This window comes from Canis lupus, chromosome 8 (assembly GCF_003254725.2).
Source record: "Canis lupus dingo isolate Sandy chromosome 8, ASM325472v2, whole genome shotgun sequence".
NCBI lineage: Eukaryota > Metazoa > Chordata > Mammalia > Carnivora > Canidae > Canis > Canis lupus.
In genome coordinates, this window is record NC_064250.1 from 53,574,097 (window position 1) to 53,600,444 (window position 26,348).

A 26,348-nucleotide genomic window follows, 5' to 3' on the forward strand; every position below is an offset into this window, starting at 1 on the left:
GATCAAAATTGATAGAACATAAAAGAATATTTGCTGAGTCTGAGTTCTAGGGAAAAAATGCTTACAAAATATTCTAAATCATGTAAGTTCTGAACAGTTTTATGAACTAATCACTGCTATTTAGCCAAGATTCCTCAACAGTGATGAATCTGAAGAACAAAAAATAGGTAGGAGCACTTTTTCTTTGCAACTGTTAAGTGTAAATAATCTACATTTTAGTGAGTGCCTACTAGGCTCTTATGCTAAACATTTTTATATAAATTACTTTATTTCATCCAATCAACGCCAATGGATTCTGACCTCTCCAATACTACTTCTCTCATATTTTTTTGGTGATTTCACCCATATCAAGTCTCAATTACTCTTGGGGCAAGGAGGAAGAGAAATAAGGTTCCAACTCTATCCTTCTAGTTGCAGACCAGAAATCTTAGAGTTGTTCTTGACTCCTGTTTTTTGTTTTTTGTTTTGTTTTGTTTTGTTTTGTTTTTACCCATATCCAATTCATGAGAAATCTCCATTCGCTGTACCTTTTAAATCTATACAAACTCCAACCATTCTTAGCATCTCCAGGGCTCCTCCTCTTGTCCAAAGCACCATCCTCTCTATTGTTGGTCTCCTCGTTTCCATCCTTTGCTCTCTTTGGTTTACTTTCAAAGCAGTAGCCAGATTAATTCTTTTATTGTTTTTAATTTTTTAAATTTAAATTCAATTAGCCAACTTATAGTACATCATTAGTTTCAGGTGTAGAGTTCAATACTTCATCAGTTGCACTTTTAAAATAAGTTGGATTATACCATTCCTCTCAAGATTCTTTTTTTTTAAATTTTTTTATTTATTTATGATAGTCACATAGAGAGAGAGAGAGAGAGAGAGAGAGAGAGAGGCAGAGACATAGGCAGAGGGAGAAGCAGGCTCCATGCACCGGGAGCCCGACGTGGGATTCAATCCCGGGTCTCCAGGATCACGCCCTGGGCCAAAGGCAGGCGCTAAACCGCTGCGCCACCCAGGGATCCCTCCTCTCAAGATTCTTGATCTCATTCTGATAAAAATAAAAAGATGAAGTCTTTCTGATGATTTATTAGACACATATGATCTGGCTCCCCACTAGGTCTCTGACTTCTCCCACATTTCCTACTCCCCCACTGTCTCAACTCCAGCCACACAGCCTCCTTTCTTTCTTCAAACATTGCAGGTATATATAGAAAAAAAAAGAAAAAAAGAAAAGAAAAGAAAAGAAAAGAAAAAAAGAAAGAAAAGAAAAGAAAAAGAAACATAGCAGGTATACTCTCACCTCAGGGCCTTTGCATTAGCTGGTCTCTCAGCCTGCACTGTTCTTGCCTCAGATAGCAACAGGTTTCTCTCCCTCACCTTCTTCACACCTCTGCTCAACTGTCTCCTCCATGAGACCTTCTCTGATACCCTCCACCATTCCGTCTCCACTTTTGAGTTCTTTCTTTTCTTGGCATTCCTTTTCCCCATAGCATTTACTATTATTATCAAATATACTCTGTGTTTTACTAATTTTTTTAATTGTCCCTCTCTCCCCACTAGAATATAAGCATGAAAAGAGCAGAAATTTCTGCCTATTTAGTTTATGGCTATAGCCCTAGCTCCTAGAATCATAGATCAATACACAGAAAGCAATCAATAAATATTTGTTGAATAAATGCATATCATGTTTTTAAATTCTTATAATCAGTCAAACAGGCTCACTCTCTTGAATGTATAACTTTTAAGCCCTTAAGTTATTCGAGTCAGTATTAATAAATTAATTAAACTGCCTTTTAAGCAGTAAATTAATCTTTCTGTTTTAGATGCATTTCATCCACCAGTTTGCAGATGTGACTACACATTTTTAATGGGTCAGCTTCTGCCTATTGACCTTTAGAAAAAAACCCACATTTATTACAAGCAAACATAAAAGAGACCTGCAACTGCTGCTGAAACACTGGCAAGCTAATTAGTGCTTATTTAATTTGCAATTGAATTCATCAAAGGTTCATCTTAAATAATAATGACAATACATCTCACAAAAATGGAAATTGTTCCAGTGTTTGGGGATGTTAGAGTACATAATTGCTTGAGGAGCAATTTGTTCTTCCTATGACATCGAATATCAATTGGCTCTTTTTTGTTTTTCTGGCATCATTAAAATTCAGTGATATTCTTGCCCTGTATATAACCCTGACACTCTCACTCTCTCCAAATTCATGTCCTGTTACTTTCATTAGACACTTAACTTGAGATGGTTCCCATGACCTAGACAATTAGACTTCCAACTGTCTGCCAGGCTTAGCTCAGCTGCCTTCTGTTTTGTGAGTAAATACTTGCTAGAGACAAATTCTCAGGAAACTCAGTGCCCATCACTTGATGAGCTCTTTGTGGAAAGTGCTCAAATCACTAAGAGAGGGTAGACCTCCGGCTTGTAGGTTTCCCTCCATGTGGCTGCACTCACAAATCATTTCTGATCCCTTTGTTGCTGATAGCTACTCTCCATTTTCTCTCACTCTGAAAACAAAATTGTTAATTCTACTACCCCTCCTAAGTTTTATTTTAGAAAAGAAGGTGCACTATTAATAAAATCCCAGATTCAAAGTGGTCAAATAAAAATTTAGGTGAATGAGGAAAGATATGCTTCAAATACTTAAAGTGATCCCTGCCTTGTTGAGTTTGCGGCTTTCACCAGACTCTTTCTCTCCATCAGAGATGGGAAACTATTTGTTGTCTGGCTGACTCAGCACTCAACGAGTATTTGTTCTAAGCTCTTGCACAGATATACATGCTAAATGGAGCAATGATTAAGAATGATACATTGAACCTAAGTTTTATTTCCTCTCCCTTCTAAGGGACCCCTAAAAGATGGGAAAGGAATTTTTGATATACATAAATCCACAAGGACAGAGAGGATAGATGAGGATACAGGGGTGGTCTGGTGAGTTACGGAATTCTGAGAAGGAAAAAGACAAAGGAGAAGGAAGGCAAATGTGAGAGTACTTACAGGAAGCATATATCTGAAGATAGCTTCCTTGCCCTGTAGAACATCTGAAGGGCATGGGATTGTCATGGGAAGTGATGGATGTGGCAAGAATGAAACATGAGGCTAAAAACAGAAGGATTTATTGGAGATCTACACCTAGAAATGTTAATCCACTGCCCTATTCATGCATAATGTCAGCAGCCAAGGTCCCACCTAACCTATTTAAAGACTCTTCTTTGAAAAAGCTAAAAAACTCTAAAACAAGAAAGACCTCCATAATCTTTATGGCGTTTTATGGCCCAACAGCAAAATGGACAGCTCTCCCACACAATTGCCCTAAAGCAGAGTCTGCCAGAGGGCAGGCTCCCAATCAGATTTTCAGTCTCGCTTTTAAGCATAAACATGCAACCTAGAATTACTGGCAAAAGAATGCTTATAACGTGAAAGATGGAAACCGAGATTAATAAATGGGGTAGAAATGAGCCTGGAGGAGCCAAACACTTCACAGAGAACAGAAGAGAACTTTTTAACCAAGCCACCATTAGTGACCTGAGACAAATCTGAGAAGACATTTCTCACAGCAGTAAAAACAATGGTGACAATAGATATTTATTGAGAACACGCTGTCAGCTATAGTTCAACAAACTCAAGATGAAGAAACTAAGGCACAAAAGGCTTACATGACTGATAGTAAGTGCAGAAGCCAGGATTCAAATCCCAATCATCAGAATTTAAAAGTCATGTTTCTTAACATTATGTGTGCTTCCTCAAATACACTATTAAAAAAAAGGAGAGAAGTGGTGCCTTGGTGGCCTGGGTAGGTTAAGTGTCCCACTTTTGGTTTCAGCTCAGGTCCTGAGCTCGGGGATCTCAGAGCTCAAGTCCCAGGAGGGCTCTGCTCTCAGCAGAGTCTGCTTGAGATTCTCTTTCTCCCTCTGCCCCTCCCTCTGCTCATGTGGTCTCTCTCTCTCTCTCTCTTTCTCGTCTCTCTCTCAAATAAACAAAATCTTTTTTAAAAGAAAAAAATATGAAACCTCTTCTTAAAGCGTTATCTGTGCATTTGACAATTATGTTTTCGGAACCTTCTGTCTTTTAAGCACCAGTCTAAAGTGCCAAAAATATGGCAGTGAACAGAATAGGCAGTCCCAACTTTGATCAAACTGAAACTAAAAAATCCAAAGCCAGGCACAGAAAGACAAATACTGCATGGTCCCACTTAAATGCAGAATCTAGGGATCCCTGGGTGGCGCAGCGGTTTGGCGCCTGCCTTTGGCCCAGGGCGCGATCCTGGAGACCCGGGATCGGATCCCACGTCGGGCTCCCGGTGCATGGAGCCTGCTTCTCCCTCTGCCTGTGTCTCTGCCTCTCTCTCTCTCTCTCTCTGTGACTATCATGAATAAATAAATAAAATCTTTAAAAAAAAAAAAATAAATGCAGAATCTAAAATAATTGAACTCATCATAAAGAGAGTAGGCTGGTGGTTGTCAGGGCTTGGGGAATGAGGACACAGAGAGATTTTGGGCAAAGGGTACAAAGTTTCAGTTACACAGGATGAATAAGGTCTGAGGGTCTAATGTATAGCATAGTTACTATAGTTAATAATACTATTTTGTATACTTGAAATTTGCTAAGAGAGTAGATCTTCAGTGTACCCACCATAAGGGAAAAAAAAAAAAACCAACTTTGTGAGGTGACAGATATGTTCATCAGTTTAATTGTGGTAATCATTTTAAAATGTACACATCTATCAAAACACCATATTGTAACCATAAGTCTATATAATTTTTATTTGTTCATTATACCTCAATAAAGCTACAAACAACATTTTTAATTATTTTTTTAAAGATTTTATTTATTTATTCATGAGAGACAGAGAGAGAGAGAGAGACCCAGGCAGAGGGAGAAGCAGGCTCCATGCAGGGAGCCCGACGTGGGACTCAATCCCAGGTCTCCAGAATCACACCCCGGGCTGAAGGCAGCGCTAAACTGCTGAGTCACCGGGGTTGCCCAATTAATTTTTTAACTCAGTAGAAGGGATGGAAGATACAATAAAATAATTCTGCCATTAGACTCAATAAAAATAATAGGGAAGGGGTACCTGGCTGGCTCAGTCAGTAGAGCGTGAGACTCTTTACCTCAGGGTTGTGAGTTTGAGCCCCTCATTGGGTATAGAAATTACTTAAAAACAAAATCATAAAAAATTACCAGAAAAATTACAAGAAAAAATAGAGATAAGAATATATAGGAAGTTCCTTTTTTACTTACGAGGAGTTACAGTGAGGGAATAAAGAAAATGAGAGGCGTAAGTTATCCTGGAAACAATTCCAAAAATTGTCTTAAAGTTAAAGAGCACAGCCTTCCAGACTGAAGGCTCCACCCCCACCCCCAGGGACCAGAGTAATAAGTGCAAAAAGATCCTTACCAAGGCGTATCTTCCTGAAATCTCACACTGGGAACAAAGACAGTGGCATAGCATCATTTCACAAAATATACATGTAGCAAATCATCATGTTGTACACCTTAAACTTACATGTTATACATCAATTATATCTCAGTAAAGCTAGAAATTAAAGAGAGAGAGAGAGAGAGATGGTGAGAGGGAGAAAGCCATAAAAGCTGCCAGAGGGTAAAAAACAAGTCAATGACCACAGAACAAGAACCTGAATTGTATCAGTCTTACCAAAAGCAACAATGTGTGCTAGAATTCAGTAGAGTAAAACCTTTAGAATTCTAAAGGAAAACTATCTGCAACCCAAAATTGTAGAGCCAGGTAAAATATCAGCTGAATAGAAGGGTAGAAAAAAAGTCATTTTCAGACATGCAAGGATGCAGATAATATCTCCCTCATCTATAGCTTTTCTAAGAAATTACTCAAAAAGGTGCTCCAATGAAACAGGGAAAAAATCAAGAACATTACACAGGATTCAGGAAGAAATTCCCATCGGGGACAAGGAATACTCTTCTAAGAAGCTCGAACTTCATTGTGTAGACATTGGAGGAACCATGGCTTCAAGCTGGAAAGCAATACAATGAGGTCCAAGTTCTAGAAAGAACATTCTATCTTAAGTCTGAAGGTGGGATTAGTAGAAATTTTCTAAGACCAGTCAGGAAGTCGTTGCACACCTCAGGTGAAATGTAATTCAGACCTAAACTAAGGTAGTACTAATGAGAACCATGAGACAGCTACAGACATATAAACAGCTAAGCTAAAATCTGATTAGAGAGCGTAGTTCAATTGCATCTTTCTGTGGACATTCATGGCACAAATGTAGGGCAAGGGCAAGAGAGACTCCATGAGAACACAAGTCCTCAAAGATGGTGGAGACAACTAGGAAATAAATACCAGTAGGCTTGGAGGGAAGAATCATTGCATTTGGGATTTTTTTTTAGTGGAAAGGGAGTGCTTACGACTATTTTCAAGTATACAGGAACTCCTCCCTTCCTTTCTGATAGCAGCCAGACTGATTAAAATTGTAGATCTCTGCAAGAGAGGTTAAATACCAAAAAGGAGGAAAAGCAATTGTTCCCCTTGCTTGACTCTATAAAGCACCAAAGTAGCATGAGTGGAGTGGCTTGCATCAGGAAAGGGCAGTAGCTTAGGAACACTTTAGGTTAACAGCAGGCCTAATGGATAGTCTGAGAGCTACATCAAGTGGCTTATGCCAGCGGGGAGTGAGATGGCTCGAGATAGATTCCAACTTGGGCTGTAAGTGGCGGTAGGCCCCTAAGATGAGCTTGGAGGTATAAGCAAGGGCCAGATTTGTAGGACATTATAGGGCATGGTAGGATGAGTAGATGCTATTCATGGTACATTGGGAAGTCACTGAAAGGTTTTAAGAAGAAAAGTGACCTTATTCAACTCTTATGTTATGTCTGACTACTCTGGCTGCCGTGTGGAAGATACACTGGAAGAAGGAAGGATAGACAAGAAAGCTATTGCACCAAAAGATGATGTCAACTTGGACTAGAAAGCCTACGCTGGAGATGCAAATACATGGATTTGGGATTTTGTGGGGAGAGAGGGGTTTTTTTTCCTCGATTAAATGGATTTTTCTTTCCTAGATTAAATTGGGTGGGGATAGGAGATCAAAAGCTCATTTGGGGATGGACCTGTTGAATTGGAGTTGCCTATGAGGCATCCGGGATGAGATGTCAAATAAGCAGTTGGATATACAAATCAAGATCTGGCCTGGAACTGTATTTGCCGGGTTCCTTGCTTCTGACTTGTGCTGAGATAAACCCCAAATTGGGCAACCCCAATGAAGGGAATTGCCATTCATTGAACATGCCCTACAGGCCAAGTTCTCATTATGTTACAGATGTCTCTATCATAAGTTGTACACACATTTTCCTACACCTGCTTTTCTCCATCCTTGTCCAAGCACTCTCCCAACTCAGCCCCACTGGGACCCAACTGGAGGCTACCTGAGATACGCTTTGTCACAGACACTCAGACAAAACCATGGACTCAGTTCCTTCCTCCCAGAATCCTAATGAGTCCCTGGAGGATGGCTGCACCTGGCTCTGTGTTCAAAAAAGACTCCAGAGGACTGACGATAAGGGGTAGAAGAAAGTTTCTACAGCAGCGAACCTAAACTTGATATCCAAATTATAGTTATGGCTCCACCCTTGGTTTACTGAGTCTCTTTGGATACAACATGCCTGTTTTTCTTTGTCTTAGCTTTAATATGGATGTGCTTCACAAAAATGTTTTGAGAATTGAAGTAAGATTCTAAATTACCTAGAGAGCATCTTAAATAATGCAGATTCCTGGGCCCCACCAGCAGAGATTCTAATCCAGTTGGTTTAAGGTGTGGCTCAGGAGTCTCTGTTGCGGGTTATTCTGATGCTGGTCCCGGCTAGTGCCTGGACAAGAAACACTGATCTGCAGAGTGGTAAATTGCCAGTTTTCACTAAATATCTACCTTAATGCTATCCCCACTACTTGGATCACTATAGCAGTTTTAAAATAAAACACAAAATTATTTGACACTCCTCCCATTGTGAAATGAGTTCTATGTTCCCTGCCTTTAGATCTATTAGTTCTCCTGGGACACTATAGATGCTTCCTCTCAAAATGCTCCCTCTCAGAATCTGACTGCCATGATATGGGAAGCCGAAGCCCTGGGACACTTGGGTGGCTCTGCAGTTGGAGTGTCCGCCTTTGGCTCAGGGCGTGATCCTGGAGTCTCATGATCAAGTTCCACATCGGGCTCCCTGCATGGAGCCTGCTTCTCCCTCTGCCTGTGTCTCTGCTTCTCTCTGTGTGTGTCTCTCATGAATAAATAAATAAAATCTTAAAAAAAAAGAAAAGAAAAGAAAAGAAAAAGCCCAAGCCCCACGGGGAAGCCACATTAACAGTCCCAACTGAGCTGAGGTTTGAGTCATCTCAGCTCTGGCCCAGACATGCAAGTGAAGGAGTCTGCAGATAATACCAGCCCCAGGCACTGACTTGCCCCAGCCTTCAAGTCTTCCCAGCTTCCCAGATACAACAGAACAACGATAAGCCATCCCTGCCATGCCTTGTTCAGATTCCTGATCCTCAAAAGCTATGCTAATGATAAAAAGATTGTCGTTTGTTGCCACGTAGTTTTGGGTGTTTTTGCCACTCAGTAACTGAGATGGTTCCTAAAGTGTTCTCTCAAGAAATATGTATTGAAGTGTAAACACAGTACTTGGAAGGATAAAGTCAGATGAACACAGGCAATCAGTGTATCCAACAGACAGCAAAGCAGGGAAAATGAGCCAAGAGATGCTCTCTTGTTTCATTGACATGAAAGCATCACTGACTGGGTAAAGAGACACACAAGTTGCTTACAGAAAGCTGAAGGCAGAAAGATGGTAACCCCCTGAAGACAGCATGGCTAAAAGAGAAAATGCTGCATCAAAAGGACAGATGAGGCAGGAGAGCAACGCTAGCTTCATTTACTTCACAAATGCATTTATGGCTAGCTCCCAAATCCCTCAACTCTCTTTCTAACAGCAAAGTTGTTCATTTATGCTAGTTTCCCAAACATACTTGCTTAATGTTAAAAATCACCTGAGAACACATAGGAATAAGTGCCAAGGGTAATTCTTACCATCAGGCAAGTTTGGGAAACGCTCAATTATAGAATTTAAAGTACATACAAAACAGAAGAGCAAATGTGACACCCTTCTCTGAGAATCACAGTTCTGTACTAATAATGGGCTTAATGTGAGAGCTTCATATTTGTAAAAAATGACTAGCAAATTCTAGAAACCTTGAACTCTGAGAATGTAAATTCCAGGTAAGTCAAATTAGAATAACATAGGGGAAGAAGCTGTAAATTTTGGGATTTTCTTGCTAATAAGATACTACTAATTATATTAAACACTTTTTAAACTAATTATATTAAACACTTTTAATAAGATACTACTAATTATATTAAACACTTTTTAAAAGACTTTATTTATTTATTCATGAGAGACACAGAGAGAGAGACAAAGACATAGGCAGAGGGAGAAGCAGGCTCCATGCAGGGAGTCCGATGTGGAACTCGATCCCGGGACCCCAGAATCATGCTCTGAGCCAAAGGTAGACGCTTAATCCCTGAGCCACCCCGGCATCCCTATATTAAACATTCTTAAATGTAATCATGAAAAAATTGTAAAACAGGGGCGCCTGGGTGGCTCAGTCAGTTAAGTGTCAGACTCTTGATTTCAGCTCAGGTCATGGTCTCAGGGTCATGAGATGGAGCCCTGCACACTCAGCCAGGATTATGCTTCTTTCCTTCTCCTTCTGGTGCCTACCCCCATCTCTAAAATAAGTTAATAAGTCTTTTTAAAAATTGTAAAATTTATTGTAAAATTTAATTGATAAAAATATAAAATAAGAGGTACTAGGTTAAATATTCATGGTTTTATTTAAGCTATTATTCAATGCCAAAAATGATGGGGCAAGATATATAACCTGGACTGGACTCTCTGGGACTGAGAAAAGAAAAAGAAACATCACACTGCAATGTGAATTAATTCTACTTTAATAGCTAATACTAATGTCTGTGTTGACTCCAGCCATACCACCTTCCCCACTGTTTTTGGAAGTGACTTGAATCTCATTTCAGATTATTACTATAAATACTGGAGTTTTCTTTCCATGAAATACATTTACAGCCCTCTAAAGAAACTCGGGGGTGTTTGTTATCAGTCATGGATTCACCAGGTTACTGGCACTACTCCCAAGTTCTGCATCATTAGAAGATTTCCATGATACCAGTTTAGGTCCATTTCAGTGAGCAGTTTATTAATCCCAAATCCCTAGTCCCCATAGACCCTGAGAGCAATTCAGTCCCCTTTAAGACTATTCAAATATATTTCTCTTGCCTCTAGAGACCTTTTAGTAGCTATGTGGTATAATTTTCTGGAGTAAAATTGATAATCTGCCTCTGATTCCTCTGATTGCATTTATGGCAACGAATAAAATAAAATGTCTGCTAAACTGTTATTTGTATTGATGCATACTGGAATTCCAAGTAATAAAAATGGGGAGTACCTTGTAACATATCAACTTGGAAGCCAAATATTCCTCCTTAGACCAGTGGCAGTATGTAAAGAACTCAGTTCACATTCAAGCCGAGAAAGGAGCATACCCCTACTAATCTCTGGCCTGCTGGACCTTCCAGTCAAGAAGTAGAAGGCTCTTGGGCAGCCTGGGTGACTCAGCAGTTTAGCACCTGCCTTCGGCCCAGGGTGTGATCCTGGGGACCCAGGATCAAGTCCCACGTCGGGCTCCCTGCATGGAGCCTGCTTCTCCCTCTGCCTGTGTCTCTCATGAATAAATAAAGTTTTAAAAATATTTTTTAAAAAAAAGAAGTAGAAGGCTCTGGATATTCACCAACTCTCTGTTTTCTCCTTCCCAGGGATGTCTCTTACACCAGTGTTACTGCCCTGCCATCCAAAGGCCTGGAGCATCTAAAGGAGCTGATAGCAAGAAACACTTGGACTCTAAAGAAACTCCCACTTTCCTTGAGTTTCCTTCACCTTACACGGGCTGACCTTTCTTATCCAAGCCACTGCTGTGCTTTTAAGAATCAGAAGAAAATCAGAGGGTAAATGGCGGTGTCTGGAATAAGCGACAAAGGGTCTTGGTAGAAGTTGCATTAATTTCTGGGTTTGGAGAAGGTTTGTGGTTTGAAAGCCAGGTGGAAAGAGTTGAAGCATCCATGAGAAACATGAAATCCATAGGGCACAATGCCCTCACTGACTCAAAGCGATTGCAGATGAGAAATAAAACCAATGTCACTGGTTCACAGCAGGGAGGTGTGGGGATCGTGTAGAATCTTGTAGAGATTATACTACATGATTCCCAGTCTCCAGATTCAACACACATTAAGTACGGCAACACATAGTAGATGCCACCACTATGAGGACAAACTTAGGAACACAAGCAATTAAGATTTTGCAGATGTCACAGCTTACTGGCTATGTGTGTGTGGAGGGGGCTTTGGACTCAGCTGGCTTTGTACCCTACCGTGCCATTTTCTAAATGTGTTATTCCAGCCTACTTACCTAACTTCCCTGAGCCTCTCTGAATGCGGACTGTAATGTTATCCTTACAAACGGAGGTTTTGAGAAGATTAAATGAGAGACTGAATAGAAAACACCTATCGCAATGACCTGGAATATTTTAAATTCTCAATAAATATTAGCCATGTTATGAATTATTTTATTATCAGGCCACTTGCGAGCTGCAAAGGAGGGACAGCCTTCTCCTCCCCATGCTGCCTTCACCTACACTTATACTCTGCTTTATTCCCTGCTTGTATCTCCTGTAATCCCGGTGTCCTAACACCACTCTCATTCTTCATTTATTCACTTCTCAGTTTCTCTACAGTATCTACTGGTGGACTTTCTGACTCATATTTGCAACCAGAAATAAACTAGGATCTCATTGTGGGGGCAGAAGCAAAAGGGAAACTTGAATGGCTATGCAAAGAAGGCCAGTATGGGCCCAACACCTGCAGAAAGCCAGAAGTGAGGCCCAGGGATGGTGATAGCAGACTTGATATGGACGCTGTGTGGCTCTGGCTAGGAAAGGACCAGAGATGGGCGGGAGGCTATAGTGGACCTCAGGATCAGGGTCCAGATTTCTCATTAACCTCCAAACAGGTTGGAACAGGTGGTCCATTGGGCATTTTAACCAGAGCACCATAGGTGAATCAACATCTGCTCAGCAGCTGAAGCAGTTAAAGAATCTCTCATGATGTCAGTATGGCGGGCTAGTGAAAAACCAAATCTCACTTCCATGAGCATGCCTACAAGACAGAATCAATTTATTCATTTGTTTGATAAATATTTATGGAGCACCTACCATGTGCTCGGCACTGTCCTATCCCATAGCAATAGGTCAGATAAGAGCCATCTTGCATTTTGTTTACGTACTACTAGGGGAAGTCAGAAAGTAAGCAAGCAAATAAGAAGATATCAGATATTACTATAAAAGAAATAAGCATAACATAGGACAATTTATTTAGAGAGATCAGGGAAGGCCTCTCTGAGAAAGGAACACTTTCTCAAAGAGGGCTGAAGCTGAGGTGGGTAATAGGAAATGATGTAGGAGAAACAGGCCTGACTAGATCATGTACAATGTTGTGGAGTCATGTAGATCATAGTAAGTATTCTGCATATTTTGCTAAGTGTTATGGGGACCGTTAGGGGTTTTCAGCAAACAGTGACTTTTTTCTGATGCCTTGCAGAATCCTTGAGTCCTTAATGTGTAATGAAAGCAGTATTCGGAGCCTGCGCCAGAGAAAATCTGTGAATACTTTGAATGGCCCCTTTGACCAGGAATATGAAGAGTATCTGGGTGACAGCCATGCTGGGTACAAGGACAACTCTCAGTTCCAGGATACCGATAGCAATTCTCATTATTATGTCTTCTTCGAAGAACAAGAAGATGAGATCCTCGGTTTTGGGCAGGAGCTTAAAAACCCACAGGAAGAGACCCTCCAGGCCTTTGATAGCCATTATGACTACACTGTGTGTGGTGGCAATGAAGACATGGTGTGTACTCCTAAGTCAGATGAGTTCAACCCCTGTGAAGACATAATGGGCTACAAGTTCCTGAGGATTGTGGTGTGGTTTGTTAGTCTGCTGGCTCTCCTGGGCAATGTCTTTGTCCTGATCGTCCTCCTTACCAGTCACTACAAATTGACTGTCCCACGCTTTCTCATGTGCAACTTGGCCTTTGCAGATTTCTGCATGGGGATGTATCTGCTCCTCATCGCCTCCGTAGACCTCTACACTCATTCTGAGTACTACAACCATGCCATCGACTGGCAGACAGGCCCTGGGTGTAACACAGCTGGTTTCTTCACTGTCTTTGCCAGTGAATTATCAGTGTATACACTGACAGTCATCACCCTGGAGCGCTGGTATGCCATTACCTTCGCCATGCGCCTGGACAGGAAGATCCGCCTCAGGCATGCATATGCCATCATGGTTGGGGGCTGGGTTTGCTGCTTCCTGCTCGCCCTGCTCCCTCTGGTGGGAATAAGCAGCTATGCCAAGGTCAGCATCTGCCTGCCCATGGACACTGAGACACCTCTTGCCCTGGCATATATTATCCTTGTTCTGTTGCTCAACATAGTTGCCTTTATCATTGTCTGCTCCTGTTATGTGAAGATCTACATCACAGTCCGAAATCCCCAGTACAACCCGGGGGACAAAGACACCAAAATTGCCAAAAGGATGGCTGTATTGATCTTCACTGACTTCATGTGCATGGCCCCAATCTCATTCTACGCTCTGTCAGCACTTATGAACAAGCCTCTCATCACTGTTACCAACTCCAAAATCTTGCTGGTTCTCTTCTATCCACTTAACTCCTGTGCCAATCCATTTCTCTATGCTATTTTCACGAAAGCCTTCCAGAGGGATGTATTTATCCTGCTCAGCAAGTTTGGCATCTGTAAACGCCAGGCTCAGGCATACCGGGGCCAGAGGGTTTCTCCAAAGAATAGTGCTGGTATTCAGATCCAAAAGGTTACCCGGGACATGAGGCAAAGTCTCCCCAACATGCAGGATGAGTATGAACTGCTTGAAAACTCCCATCTAACCCCAAATAAGCAGGGCCAAATCTCAAAAGAGTATAACCAAACAGTTCTGTAAGCAGACCCTATACTACTCGCAGTGGCAGGTGGACTTCTAAAAATCTAGTTTCTTGAACACGTATTCCAAATTCATTATATACACAAGACAGCTGACCTAACCCTTTGCAGGTGATGTTTCATGGGGCAAATTTCATCTCCAAAAAGGGGGTAGCACTACCACCTAATCATTACCTCCCAGAAGGAAGAGAGGCTACCAGCACTTCTGAACCCTGGTGATATCAAGATAACTGACACTTTCTAGAAAACTTGTTTGATGCTAACTGCTTTAACAACATTGTATAAGATGTCCAACAGATATTAACTGAACCAGGTCAACATTGAGCTTCTCACTTTCAAATAGCATTTCATAGTAAAGATTCAGCAAATGGCAAATGCTATTAACTGAGTTGGTGACCACAAGATAGAATTAGCCCCATGTTGGCTTGGTCCACCTTCATGTTCTTGGATACAACCAAAGAGAATGTGAATTCCTCGAAACTGAAAAGTCCAGCAGGATACATGCATGAAGCAGCTATTATGAGGTGGAAGGAGGGGAAAGGCTTAGCTTAGTTGTTATTTCAGCCTCTGAAACTATATCATCTCTTCACAAGGACCTACCTGATGTGACCCAACTGTTAGGTGTTGCCCAGGGGGGGGAAAAAAAAACTGGCAAGATTTCAGCTTATGTGGCTGAGCAAAGTAAGAATTGTTCTTCTTGGCTAGTCTTATAGCATAAAATACGTGAACCCTAGAAATATTTCTAAGTAGCAGCAAGTGGGAATTATGAGCAGGGCACACTAAATCACACACTTATTAATAAAGCAGGGCCACAAGGTAACTGTTGGAGCTTGGGCAAATCACTGGGCCACTTCTAAGTCTAGAAATGAGAGAGCCTGATTGCTTCTTCAGTTTCAAAACTCTATGTATATCCCTTCCCCTTAAAATATGTTTCCATGATAAAAAAGAAAAGCACTAAAAAAGAAAAGAAAAGAAAAGCACTAAGAAAGAAAAATTTATTTTTCCTATCTTGTAGTGCAGCCACCTCTTTCTCTTTGGAGGCTGGATATATGACCCAGGACATTTCTTTCTTTTTTTTTTTTTTTTTTTTCATTTTTGATTATAATGTCTGATCCATGTTGGGCTGGATCTAAATCACTCAACTAATTACTAGATTTCTACAGCTACAATTATCAGGCCAAAAACAGACTCATATTCACGTAACAGAATAAAAGGTGGTTTTGCAAATTTTGGTTATTCAGAGTTACTACTTCACTGTATAGATTAACTTGAAAACATTTAACTTGTCCAGGGATTGGAAGCTATCAAACACTCAGGCAAAGCAACACTAAAGCTATCAAGAGAAGTTTCTTCTCTCCAAAACTGCTAGCCTTTTCCAACCTGTTGATCATTGGACATAATCTCTATTGCCCAATAGTGTTCTCTTACTTAAAATGGTTAGGATCAATCTTTTAATATAGACGTACTCTTCAGATTACCTGTCAAAATAGTCCCTTAATTTCCTCCCAAGCAGAGATGGCATTTGCTTCTCAATGTTCATGAAGCACACCAAGGAATTAGAAGCATTTGTTGTTTCAAGTCTGTGGAGTAGGGTTACTGGGCCCAATGCCCCCCCCCCCACAGAGATGGTCCCCCAACCCACCTAGGATATCCCAATAGCAATACCCATTTCTGATTATCATTGAGATTGGACATCTTAGTAGAAATATTATACACACTCGAAATCATGACTTATCCACCAGTTCACTTGTAACTAATAACTAAACAGTTGTGTTATCGTTTGGCATGTGTTTCTCACCTGTGACATTTTGAAATAGTACATCCTGATAATGTATTTTATCTTAAGTAGTTGAAATAACACTTTGGAAACCGTCCTAGAAAAGTAACTTCAACACAATTGTTACTAAAATTTGCATTCACAACATGAAATAAATTTTCTTCCTATGAAATGATTGTGCTGAGTCCTACAGTATGGCATTTTGTAATTTGTGAGCTTCTTTTAATGTTACCATTATATGTGTTACAACTGAAGACAGGGAAAAAAAAAACAACTGGCAAATTTGCTAAGGAATTCATAAATAAACTGATGATCAATAACAGAAGCAATAAATTGTATCTTGATTATAAATGGTCTTTATGTGAAAAACTTACTCATGATGACTTGAATTATGGTCCACTGACAGATAGTGATGGCTAAGAGTGAAAATATGACTAGTTTTGACATTAGGAATTTAAATAGTGCCCTAATGAAGATAAGAAATCTATAATACTTGGTCAGAGTTTAATTAATCTATCAACTATCTGAAGATAGACCCAAATTACTAAAGATGAATCTATTATGACATCACAATAGATGTCACAAAATTCATGCCCTAAAGTTTATACATGTTGCCCAAAGGAGTATGTTTCAAAACACCCTAGGGGCACCTTGGTCACTCAGTGGTTGAGCATCTGCCTTTGGCTCAAGTCTTGATCCCAGGGTCCTGGGATCAAGTCCCACATCAGGCTCCCCACGGTGAGCCTGCTGCTCCCTCTAGCTATGTCTCTGCCTCTCTCTGTGTGTCTCTCATGAATAAATAAAAAAATCTTTGTAAAAAACCCTCAAAGTTTACTGATTCTTCCTTTATGGATAATCTACTTTATATCAGAAGCAGCCACTTAGAAGAAAAGAGCATAATTCAGAGCATCACCATGAAAGTGGCAATAAGGCAAAAGTAAGAGCAAAAAATGAAAACTCTAGTCACAAAAACTCAAAACAATTACAGTTTGAGAAGAAATACTCTTAACTGCTTGGAGTCTTTGGGGGAGAATGTATTATGACACATCAGAGTGATTCTTATCCTGAAAACTAAGGGGACAAGGAAAACTTGGTAGCAATAAATTCTGTTTTAAAAGATATAAAAGTTCCAGCTCAAAGGGGTGAACTGAGTCCTGGCACCTACCAACCTTCTTCTTTCAAATTCCACTGAAATGACAGTTATAAAGTATAAAATGGGACCAAGCCAAAGCCATATTGTGAACAGAAGTGACACCAACAACAGACCAAAGTCTCTGGTGGCTTTCTGAAAGATGGAAAGTCTGTGGCCTTGAGTTGATGGATAACAGAGTAGAGAAGGCTGCAGCCCAGAACACAGTAACCAGATGAGGCTTCAGTTGTAGAGGGGTATTCCTCTACAACTTCCCTGCAGGGTCCCAAAGAGACCCCAAAGCCTGAAAGTCACAGGACTGAGGGACTAATAAGAGTAATTAGTTGCAAGTCTGTCTCACTTGTGCCCCCATCATCTCTCACTACATCAGTTAGAACAACTGGCACGTTCAGTGTTTCCCCCAGGCTGAAATCAAGAAAGTGATCTTAAAGGAAATGAGTGATCAGTGTAGACGGGGCCAAGCTCCTAGTCTGGGGCAGGGGCAGACCCAGCCCACTTGCCTACTTCTTCCTTCACATCATAAAATTAAGCCTGGACATTGACATGGGCATCACCATGAGCCCCCCAGCCAGGGAAAGCCATCTTGGGAAAATATATATACACCATTAACCTAACATTCACGATCCTTATCTTTCATTCAAAAATATAAGTGAACCACAAGAATTACTAGACAATTGAGGAAAATGAACTGCACATCAATAGCACACAAAAAAGACCAAATTGAACAAATAGGACATTTCTCTCTCCCTCTCCCACTACCCCTCCTTCTATGTGCACTCTCTCAAATAAATAAATAAATCTTAAAAAATAAAGAAAGAAACAGTCTGTTTTCTAAAGTTATAAATTTAACCAATTGAAAAAGTTAAAATTAATACCAGCAAAAAAAATTTTTTAAACCTCAGAGTTAGCAGATAGTCAACTAATTTCCTATTTTTCATTATATTCAGCCATCAGTTTTATTGTCTAAATATATATACTATCTATACACTAAAAAAACAAGCACTTAAGTATGTAACAGAATTATGAAAATAACCACCAGAAGAACTAATATCAGAAATTGACTGAAAGTGGTTTTCTCTGGAGATTGAGACTCAGGATTGAATGGAGTTATAGACTGGATTTTGTCTACTGCCCTAATTCCCAGAGTGACTGTATTTGGATACAGGGACTGTATAGACATAATTAAGATTAAATGAGGTCATAAGGGTGGGACCCAGTCCTTATGAGAAAAGGAAGAGCCACCAGAGATCTCTTTCATTCTCATGCACTCACAGAGAAAAGATCACAAGAGGTCACAAAGTCACACAGCCAGAGGGTGGCCATGGAAGAGAGTCCACACCAAAAACTAAATCTGCAGGCACTTCAATCTTGGATTTATAGATTCAGAACTTTGAGAAAGTAAATTTCTGTTATTTGGGCCACCAGTATGGTATTTTGTTACAGCAGCCCAAGCAGACTAATACAGTTGGAAAATTTTCAGTTGGTACTCTTCTGTACTGCTGATTTTCTCATATGCATACTTTTTTAAGACAGTGGAATGGAAATTATTATAATACTATCATGCTTTAAGATAATTAACATCATAAATGTGGTATTTTTAAAAAGGTACAGAATGGGCAATTTTTCAGATAGTTGAGTTACTTCTTTAGAATTAAAAGAGAAGCAGACAGATATCACATTGGAAGTGATTTGAACAATAATCTAGCTACTACAAAATATATATTAGGGTGTGATAAATCTAAGCCAGTGAGTCTTAAAGTGCCTATTTGGTAGCTATATCAAGCAAGATAAATACTAAGAAAGTAAAACCCCTTTATAATTTATTCCATTGGACAACCTAATAATATTAAGTCAAAATTTTCCTTTCCTATAAATGCATCACTGTTAAGCTGCAGCAGGAAAATTAAGCAACTAATTGTTATCTCTCATACCAATTTAGTAAGAACAAGTAAAGCTTTAAACAGAGTAATCAAGATAGTGTAAACAACTTTTATTCTAACACCCACTTAGTATAATTTGGGGATTTATTTTAGGAATTTGGAAATATTTAAGAATATTTTATTTCATTTATTAAAGTATTTTAGATGGGGGGCATTAGGAAGTTGATGGCAATTGCTGTTTGACAGCACACAATCAAAACGTTTAATTGTATATCAGTCATGTGCCTCTCAGTCTTAAAGGACAACAACATGGTTCCTTGTAGCCCATTTGGGGGTAATAGAGTCACAACACACTATAGAAATAGCTCAGGCATACGGAAACCACGTAATGATGTTTTAATAATTCACCATAATAGGATTTAAACAAAGGATTCTAAACATTAGGAAATTTACAATCAAAAACAGCACTAGAGATCTGCCCCTCAGGCAGGAAGTATTTTGACAAAAGCCTATTTATAACTTATTCCCATGACTCTGTTTTCTTTCACATCTGAATGTGAAGGACTAACCCCAGAAAGCATTGCAAAAAAAGTCTGAAAGAGCCTCAGTTCTCTATGAGGCTTTTCAAGTTTCTCAGCAAGGGCCATATTAAGTGGATGAGGTAAAAGTTTGAGAAAAACAAAACTAGGGACATCTGGGTGGTTCAGCAGTTTAGCACCTGCCTTTAGCCCAGAACATGCTCCCGGAGTCCTGGGATCGAGTCCCACGTCAGGCTCCCTGCTTGGCGCCTGCTTCTCCCTCTGCCTATGTCTCTGCCTCTCTCTGTGTGTGTCTCTCATGAATAAATAAATAAAATATTTTTAAAAACCTATATCATCCCTGTTTCTTTTTAGCAAGTCCCAGGTCTAAATTTTGTTACATTCCACCTCAATTCTCTGGACATCGTGTGAAAGAGCCTTCTGGTAGGAGAGTAGACAGATTTAGATACTGTCAGACTAAACCCTGGTAAATGATTTGTGCATTTGTGGGAATATGGATCTTCTAGAATTTGTTATTAATAACAAATAGAACCACTTCACTCTATTTGCTCTCAGATATTTCTCTGATTTCTCCAAGTGCTCCTTAAGCATTCTGACAGAAAAAGAACTAGGGGGAAGTATTAATCGCTTCACCAAATGTCAGAGAAATGAGATACCTTGCTCAATCGATGCCATGGTCCAGATGAAAAAGGAGATGCCTGACATCACACCTGTTTTCACCATCTGTAGGCCAACTCTGGAGAAAGGGAAAAAGTGAGCACACACCTCTGGCACTCTCAGGTCTTCCCAGACATCTAAGTTGCTACTCCATTCCATTTCAATTGGTGCAGTTGAGACACTAGTGGGGGCACTAACTGAAGGAAGTTGAAGTACTCTCTTCTGCTTCTTTAACTGACCATCCAAGCTGGTCATGAGTGATACTCATGAGTCCTGTCTAAGCCCACTCACCCTGCAGCCATACTCGTCTACCACTTGGAAGACCTTCAACACTCACCAACTCTTCCATTCCATACCCTCTCTCCAACCACTCATTCTAGTCTGTCTCTGAGACCTAAAAATACCACTTCTAGACCCCTCATGCCATGAATAAAAGGGAGAAAGGGGCCCTTGGTGGTTGATCCATCATCTGGGATATATTTAGAAACCTTTCAAGAATCATATCATAAGCTGGTAATGGGAACAGTACAGAGTATAGGAGTAGCAATGGTTGAGTGGTTCAGGATTAAAGATGGTAATTACAGAGAATGAAAATGAAACCTGAAGCTGGTGCTTCTTATTGTTGGTTTCCGTTAGCTGAAAAATGCAGGGGCTAGTAATTGCATACTCACATGGCTGCCTCAGAAATCGTGTAGTACTTTCCACCATGTTCGGAGAAAGATTCTTTAACCTTTATGATATACTAACAACCATCAGAAAAAATCAATGTTTGGAAGAAATGTCCAGAAGTATCTAATCCACCTATTTGCCTTAAGGTTTTATTTAATAAACCTTCTCAAATGTGCCTAAGACAATCCTCAATTTTGTCTTATGTATTAAGAGATGTCTTAATGTAAATGATAATTAATTGAAAGACAAAACTCAATTTGTTTATTTCATGTCTGAGTTTAGGGAGACACCAGCAGGCTGGAAAATCAGTAGATTATCTAATGTTGGTCTTCATTCCACAGAGAGATTTGGAAAGTAGTTTTGAAAAATCTCTGCTAAAACCTTATAACTATTTCTATGACTTTGGCTTTCCAATTACAAAGCCTTCTGAGAGTTGCCAACTAAGTGTTAAATGGGAATGTGGAAGTTAACAACAACTGATTTATTTCCTAGCCCCCTGTATTTCCTCTGATTGTGCCTGCTCCAAATTAACTAAGAAGGGGAGGGCAAAGTTACACATTGGCATTAGCCTTAATGTACAGAAATATTTTTCAAGGGAAAAATCATCATTGACTTTGTTGATAATAAAATTACTGGTAAATAAGGCTGATGATGATAGCTCTAAGGTCAGTGGAACAATATCAAAGGCTTCTACTATAGGAAAATTTAATATAGAGGAAAATTAAGGCATCAGCTAAGCTTCTTTAACAGAATTAGGTCATACAATTTATCTCATAAGAAAAAGTACTTCTAAATACTAAGTTGGCAAACAAAATTGTCAATTAAACATCAAAACCTTTTTATAGCTAGTTATTCTAACTAAATTATTTTTGTTATCTCTGTATATTATTTACCTTGCACAATTATGGACAAAGATGCCCATGTTCTAGTAAATGGAGTATAGTTTTCCTCTTTGAGTTATTGTAAAATAATAAAATTATCATACTTTGGGTGCTCCTCTATTGTTGCCCCCATAAGAATATAAAGATGGCATTGTTTTTCTCATGTAAAAAAAAAATCTCTTCTTGACTCTACTTCTCTCCCATCATTTCTTTGGCTCCTCTGTAACAAAACTAGAAAAAAAGAGTTACCTTTACTCACTGCTGCAAGTTGCTTTCCTACTATTCCCTGTTAAACCCACTCTAACTAGGTTTTCAATCCCACAGCTGCATGGAAACTGATCTTAAGGTCATCCATGAATCCAAGTTGCTAAATCCAATGGTCAATTTTCAGCCTTCATCCTAATTGATCTATTCGCAGTATATTGTCATAGCAGTATCTGGTATATTGTTCACTTTCTCCTCACTGATTCTCTTTCTTCCCTTTGCTTCCAGGACACCACACCATTCTGGTTTTTCACTTAACTCACTGACTGCTTCTTTCTCTTTGCATCAATTTCTTAATATTGTGATAACCTGGGGTTCAGTCTTTGGTTCTTTTGTCTTTTCTATCAACGCTTATTCCATGGCTGATCTCTCACAATCACAAGACTTTCATATTATCTATTTGTGATGATTCCCCAAAGAATATCTCCATGCCATACCTTTCTCCAAACTCCAAACTTTTACATCCATCTGCCTCCTCACCATCTCCACTTTGATGTCTATTAGGCATCTCAAAGTCAACATGTCCAAATGAAACTTCTGATCTTCTCCCTAAAACCCACTTCACCTACAACTTTCACTATCTTAGTTGATGGCAATACATCCTTCAAGGTGCTCAAATGAAAATCCTGAGATTTTCTTTGATTCTTTCCTGTCTCTCATACCCCACATCCAAATCATCAGCAAGTCTTTTGGCTTAACTTTCAAGATGCATTTAGAATAGGACAATTTCTTACACCTTAACTGCTGTCGCCTTGGTCTAGATTATCATCTCTCTTCCCTGGATTACTAAATGGTCTCCACTGTTCTTTTATCCCCTTACAGTCTATTTAAAAGGTTGACAAACTACTACCTACTGGCCAAATTGGCCCAACTTCCTGGTTTCCTGATAGTAAAATTGGTTAAAGAAATCAAAAGGAGAAGAATATTTTGAGGCAACATGAAAATTATATACAACTCAAATTTTGGTCTCTATAAATAAAGTTTTAATGGAACACAGCCATGCTCTTTCATGTGTATGGGTAGACATATGCTACAACAGCAGAGTTGAATAGTTGTGAGAGACATTGTACAGCTCACATAGCCTAAAATATTTATTCCCTGGCTCTTTACAAAACGATTTGCAAAACTTTGGTATTTTCTCAACAGATCAGCTACAGTGGTCCTTTTAAAACTTCGGTCAGATCGGGTCATTCTTCTGCACAGTCTCTTAAGTGGCTCTCCAGTTCTCTCAGAGCAAAAGCCAAAGTCCATATGATTTGGCCCAAATTGTCTCACAGCTTTCATTTCCTACAATCCTCCTTCTTGACTTTGTTCCAGTTGCTCTGCCTTCCTGCTATCCCTTGATCACACCAACAGACTCCCTACCCAGATCCTTGGCATTGACTTATCATGGTCTGGAATACTTTTGCCTGAGATAGCTCTATGGATAAATCTCTTGCCTCCATCAAGCCTTTGCCTAAATGGCATCTTTTTTGTGAGTCCTGTCTGAACTATTTTACTTAAAATTGTAACTAGTTCCATGTTGCTCTATTTTTCTTCTGTTGCACTTATAAGCTCCTAGCATACTATATAATTTACTTATTTTTCATGTTATAATAAACATAATAGGACATAAACTCCACAAGGATAGACATTCCTTGTCAGTTTCTATCCACTGATATATCCCGAGGACCTAGAACAATACCCAGAACATCGTAGATATTCAATAAATATTGGATGGTTTGAGTTGAATTTCTGATATATGACTGTTGATGTCTGACATATTTAATTGATCCTGAGCCCTTAAATATATATCCTCCCCAATATAATATCATATATCTGGTATAGCTCAACTATTTGGAAGTTATCTACTTTGTGATATAGTTAAGCATCCTCTGTGTTAAAAATTAGAGGTGATCTTATATGAAGTCTTTTAAAAATATGAGAAAGAAATTCTACCATATGCCTTTTCCTCTGCAAGTAATCCCATATATTGAGGCATCAATCTTACAGAATAAAGATGCACATGCAATTACTAACCTAAAAGTCCTAAAATTGCTGAATTTTAAAACTTCCCTTTTAAAGACCTAGAGACCTGGCTATCCTCACCCAAGAAAAAGCATTTGAATGGGACATTTTTTGGTTTAACTCATATGTGTTTATTAAGTACTTATTACATGTAAGACATGTAAGTCAAATACTTTTTAAAAACTATATCCAAGTCTTTAAAAGTTTATAATCTAGAAAAAAGACAGGTATATTCACTGTAGTATAAAAAAAAGATTACATAGAGTTTCTAGATGTTAGTATAGAGCAATGCTGTCCAATAGAAATATAATGCAAGCCAGTACACCATTGCAAATTTTCTAGTAGCCGCATTAAATAAAGGTGAAAAGGAACAAGTAGGGGAGGGGAAGGAACAGGTAAAATTAATTTTAATAATATACTTTATTGGGGCACCTGGGTGGTTCAGTTGGTCAAGCATTTGCCTTTGGCTCGGGTTATGATCCCAGTATCCTGGGATGGAGCCCCACATCAGGCTCCCTGCTCAGTGGGGAGCCTTCTTCTCCCTCTCCCACTCTGCCTGCTTGTGCTCGCTCTCTCTCTATGTCAAATAAATAAATAAAATCTTTTACATATATACGTGTGTGTATATACATATATATACACACACACACTTTATTTAACCCAATATATGCATAAGATCATTTTGACATATAACCAATATAAAAACTATTGAGATGCTTTTTTTTTTTTTTTTTTTTTTTTTTTTTTTACATTCCACTTCTTACTAAGTCTTCAAAAGCCTTGGAGGCTAAACTACATATTCCTAAGCAATCAATGTATCAACCAAGAAATCAAAGAAGAAATTTAAAAAATACATGGGGATCAATAAATTTAAAACACAATGGTCCAAAATCTTTGGGACTCAGCAAAAGCAATTCTAAGAGGAAAGTTTATGGTGATATGGGCCTATCTCAAGAAACAAAAAAAAAAATCTCAAACAAAAAAACCTAATCTTACTCTTAACAGCACTAGAAAAAAAGAACAAACACAGCTCAGAGCTAGTAGAAAAAAAGGAAATAATAAATATTAGAATAGAAATAAATGAACTAAAAATAAAATAATAGAAAAGATCAATGAAACCAAGGGCTGGTCATCTGAAAATATAAACAAATTTGATAAATCTTTAGCAGAAATTATCAAAATATAAGAGAAAGGACTCAAACAAATAAAGTCAGAAATGAAGGAGGAGAAATAACAACTGACACTATAGAAATACAAAAAATTATGAGAGAATGCTATGAAAATTGTATGCCAACAAACAAGACAATCTAGACAATGGACAAATTCCTAGAAATATACAGTCTTCCAATAATGAATCAGGAAGAAATAGAAAATTTGAACAGATCAATTACTAATAACAAAATTGAACTGGTAATCAAAAAACTCCCAACAAACAAAAAGTACAGGACCCAATAGCTCCACAGGTGAATTCTACCAAACATTTAAAGAAGCTTTAATGCCTATTCTCAAACTATTCCAAAAAAATAGAACAGGAAGGGAAACTTTCCGATTCATTCTATGAGGCCAGCATTACCCTGATAGCAAAACCAGATAAAGATACCACAAAAAAAATAAAACTACAAGCCAACATCTCTGAAGAACACAGATGGAAAAATTAATTATGAGAAAATTTATTCAATAATACATAATAAAGATCTTTTACTATGATCAAGTGGGATTTATTCCTGGGATGCAAGGGTAGTTCAATACTTGCAAATCAATCAATGTGATATATCACATTAACAAGAGAAAGGATAAATATCACATGATCATCTCAAAAGATTCAGAAAGAGTATTTGACAAAACACAACATCCATTCATGACAAAAACTCTCAATAAAGTGGGATTGGAGAAAACATACTTCCACATAAAAAAAGGCCATACATGAAAAACCCTCAGCTAACATCATAGTCAATGGTGAAAAACTGAAAGTATTTCTTCTAAGATCAGGAACAAGGCAAGGATGTCCATTCTCCATTCTCACCACTTTTATTCAATATAGTACTAGAAGTCCTAGCTGCAGCAATCAGACAAGAAAAAGAAATAAAAGGCATCAAAACTGGAAAGAAAGAAGTAAAACTGTCACTGTTTGAAAATGACATTATACTGCATATAGAAAACCTTAAAGACTCTACTAAAAAATTATAAGAATTAGTAAATGAATTCAGTTGCAAGACACAAAATTATATACAAAAATCTGTTGCATTTCTATACACAAATAAGGACATAGCAGAAAGAGAAATTATGAAAACAATCCCATTTACAATTATCCTCAAAAGAATAAGATACCTAGGAATAAATTTAACCAAGGAAGTAAAAGACCTATACCCTGAAAACTCTAAGACACTGATGAAAGAAACTGAATATGGCACAGAGATA

At 38.8% G+C, this 26,348-nt stretch overlaps 1 protein-coding gene across 3 annotated transcripts in view; it reads left to right on the forward strand.

Annotated features, from left to right (window-relative positions):
- TSHR (thyroid stimulating hormone receptor) overlaps positions 1 to 16,055 on the forward strand; it is a 153,187-nt gene extending 137,132 nt beyond the window's left edge. For all 3 annotated transcript variants that reach the window (XM_035720018.2, XM_049113368.1, XM_025443529.3), the window contains 2 exons: positions 10,858 to 11,046; positions 12,694 to 16,055. In XM_035720018.2, the coding sequence (XP_035575911.1) occupies positions 10,858 to 11,046; positions 12,694 to 14,107 (1,603 nt within the window). In that variant the 3' untranslated portion in view covers positions 14,108 to 16,055. The remainder of the gene's footprint in view (positions 1 to 10,857; positions 11,047 to 12,693) is intronic.
- Positions 16,056 to 26,348: the final 10,293 nt, after the last annotated feature.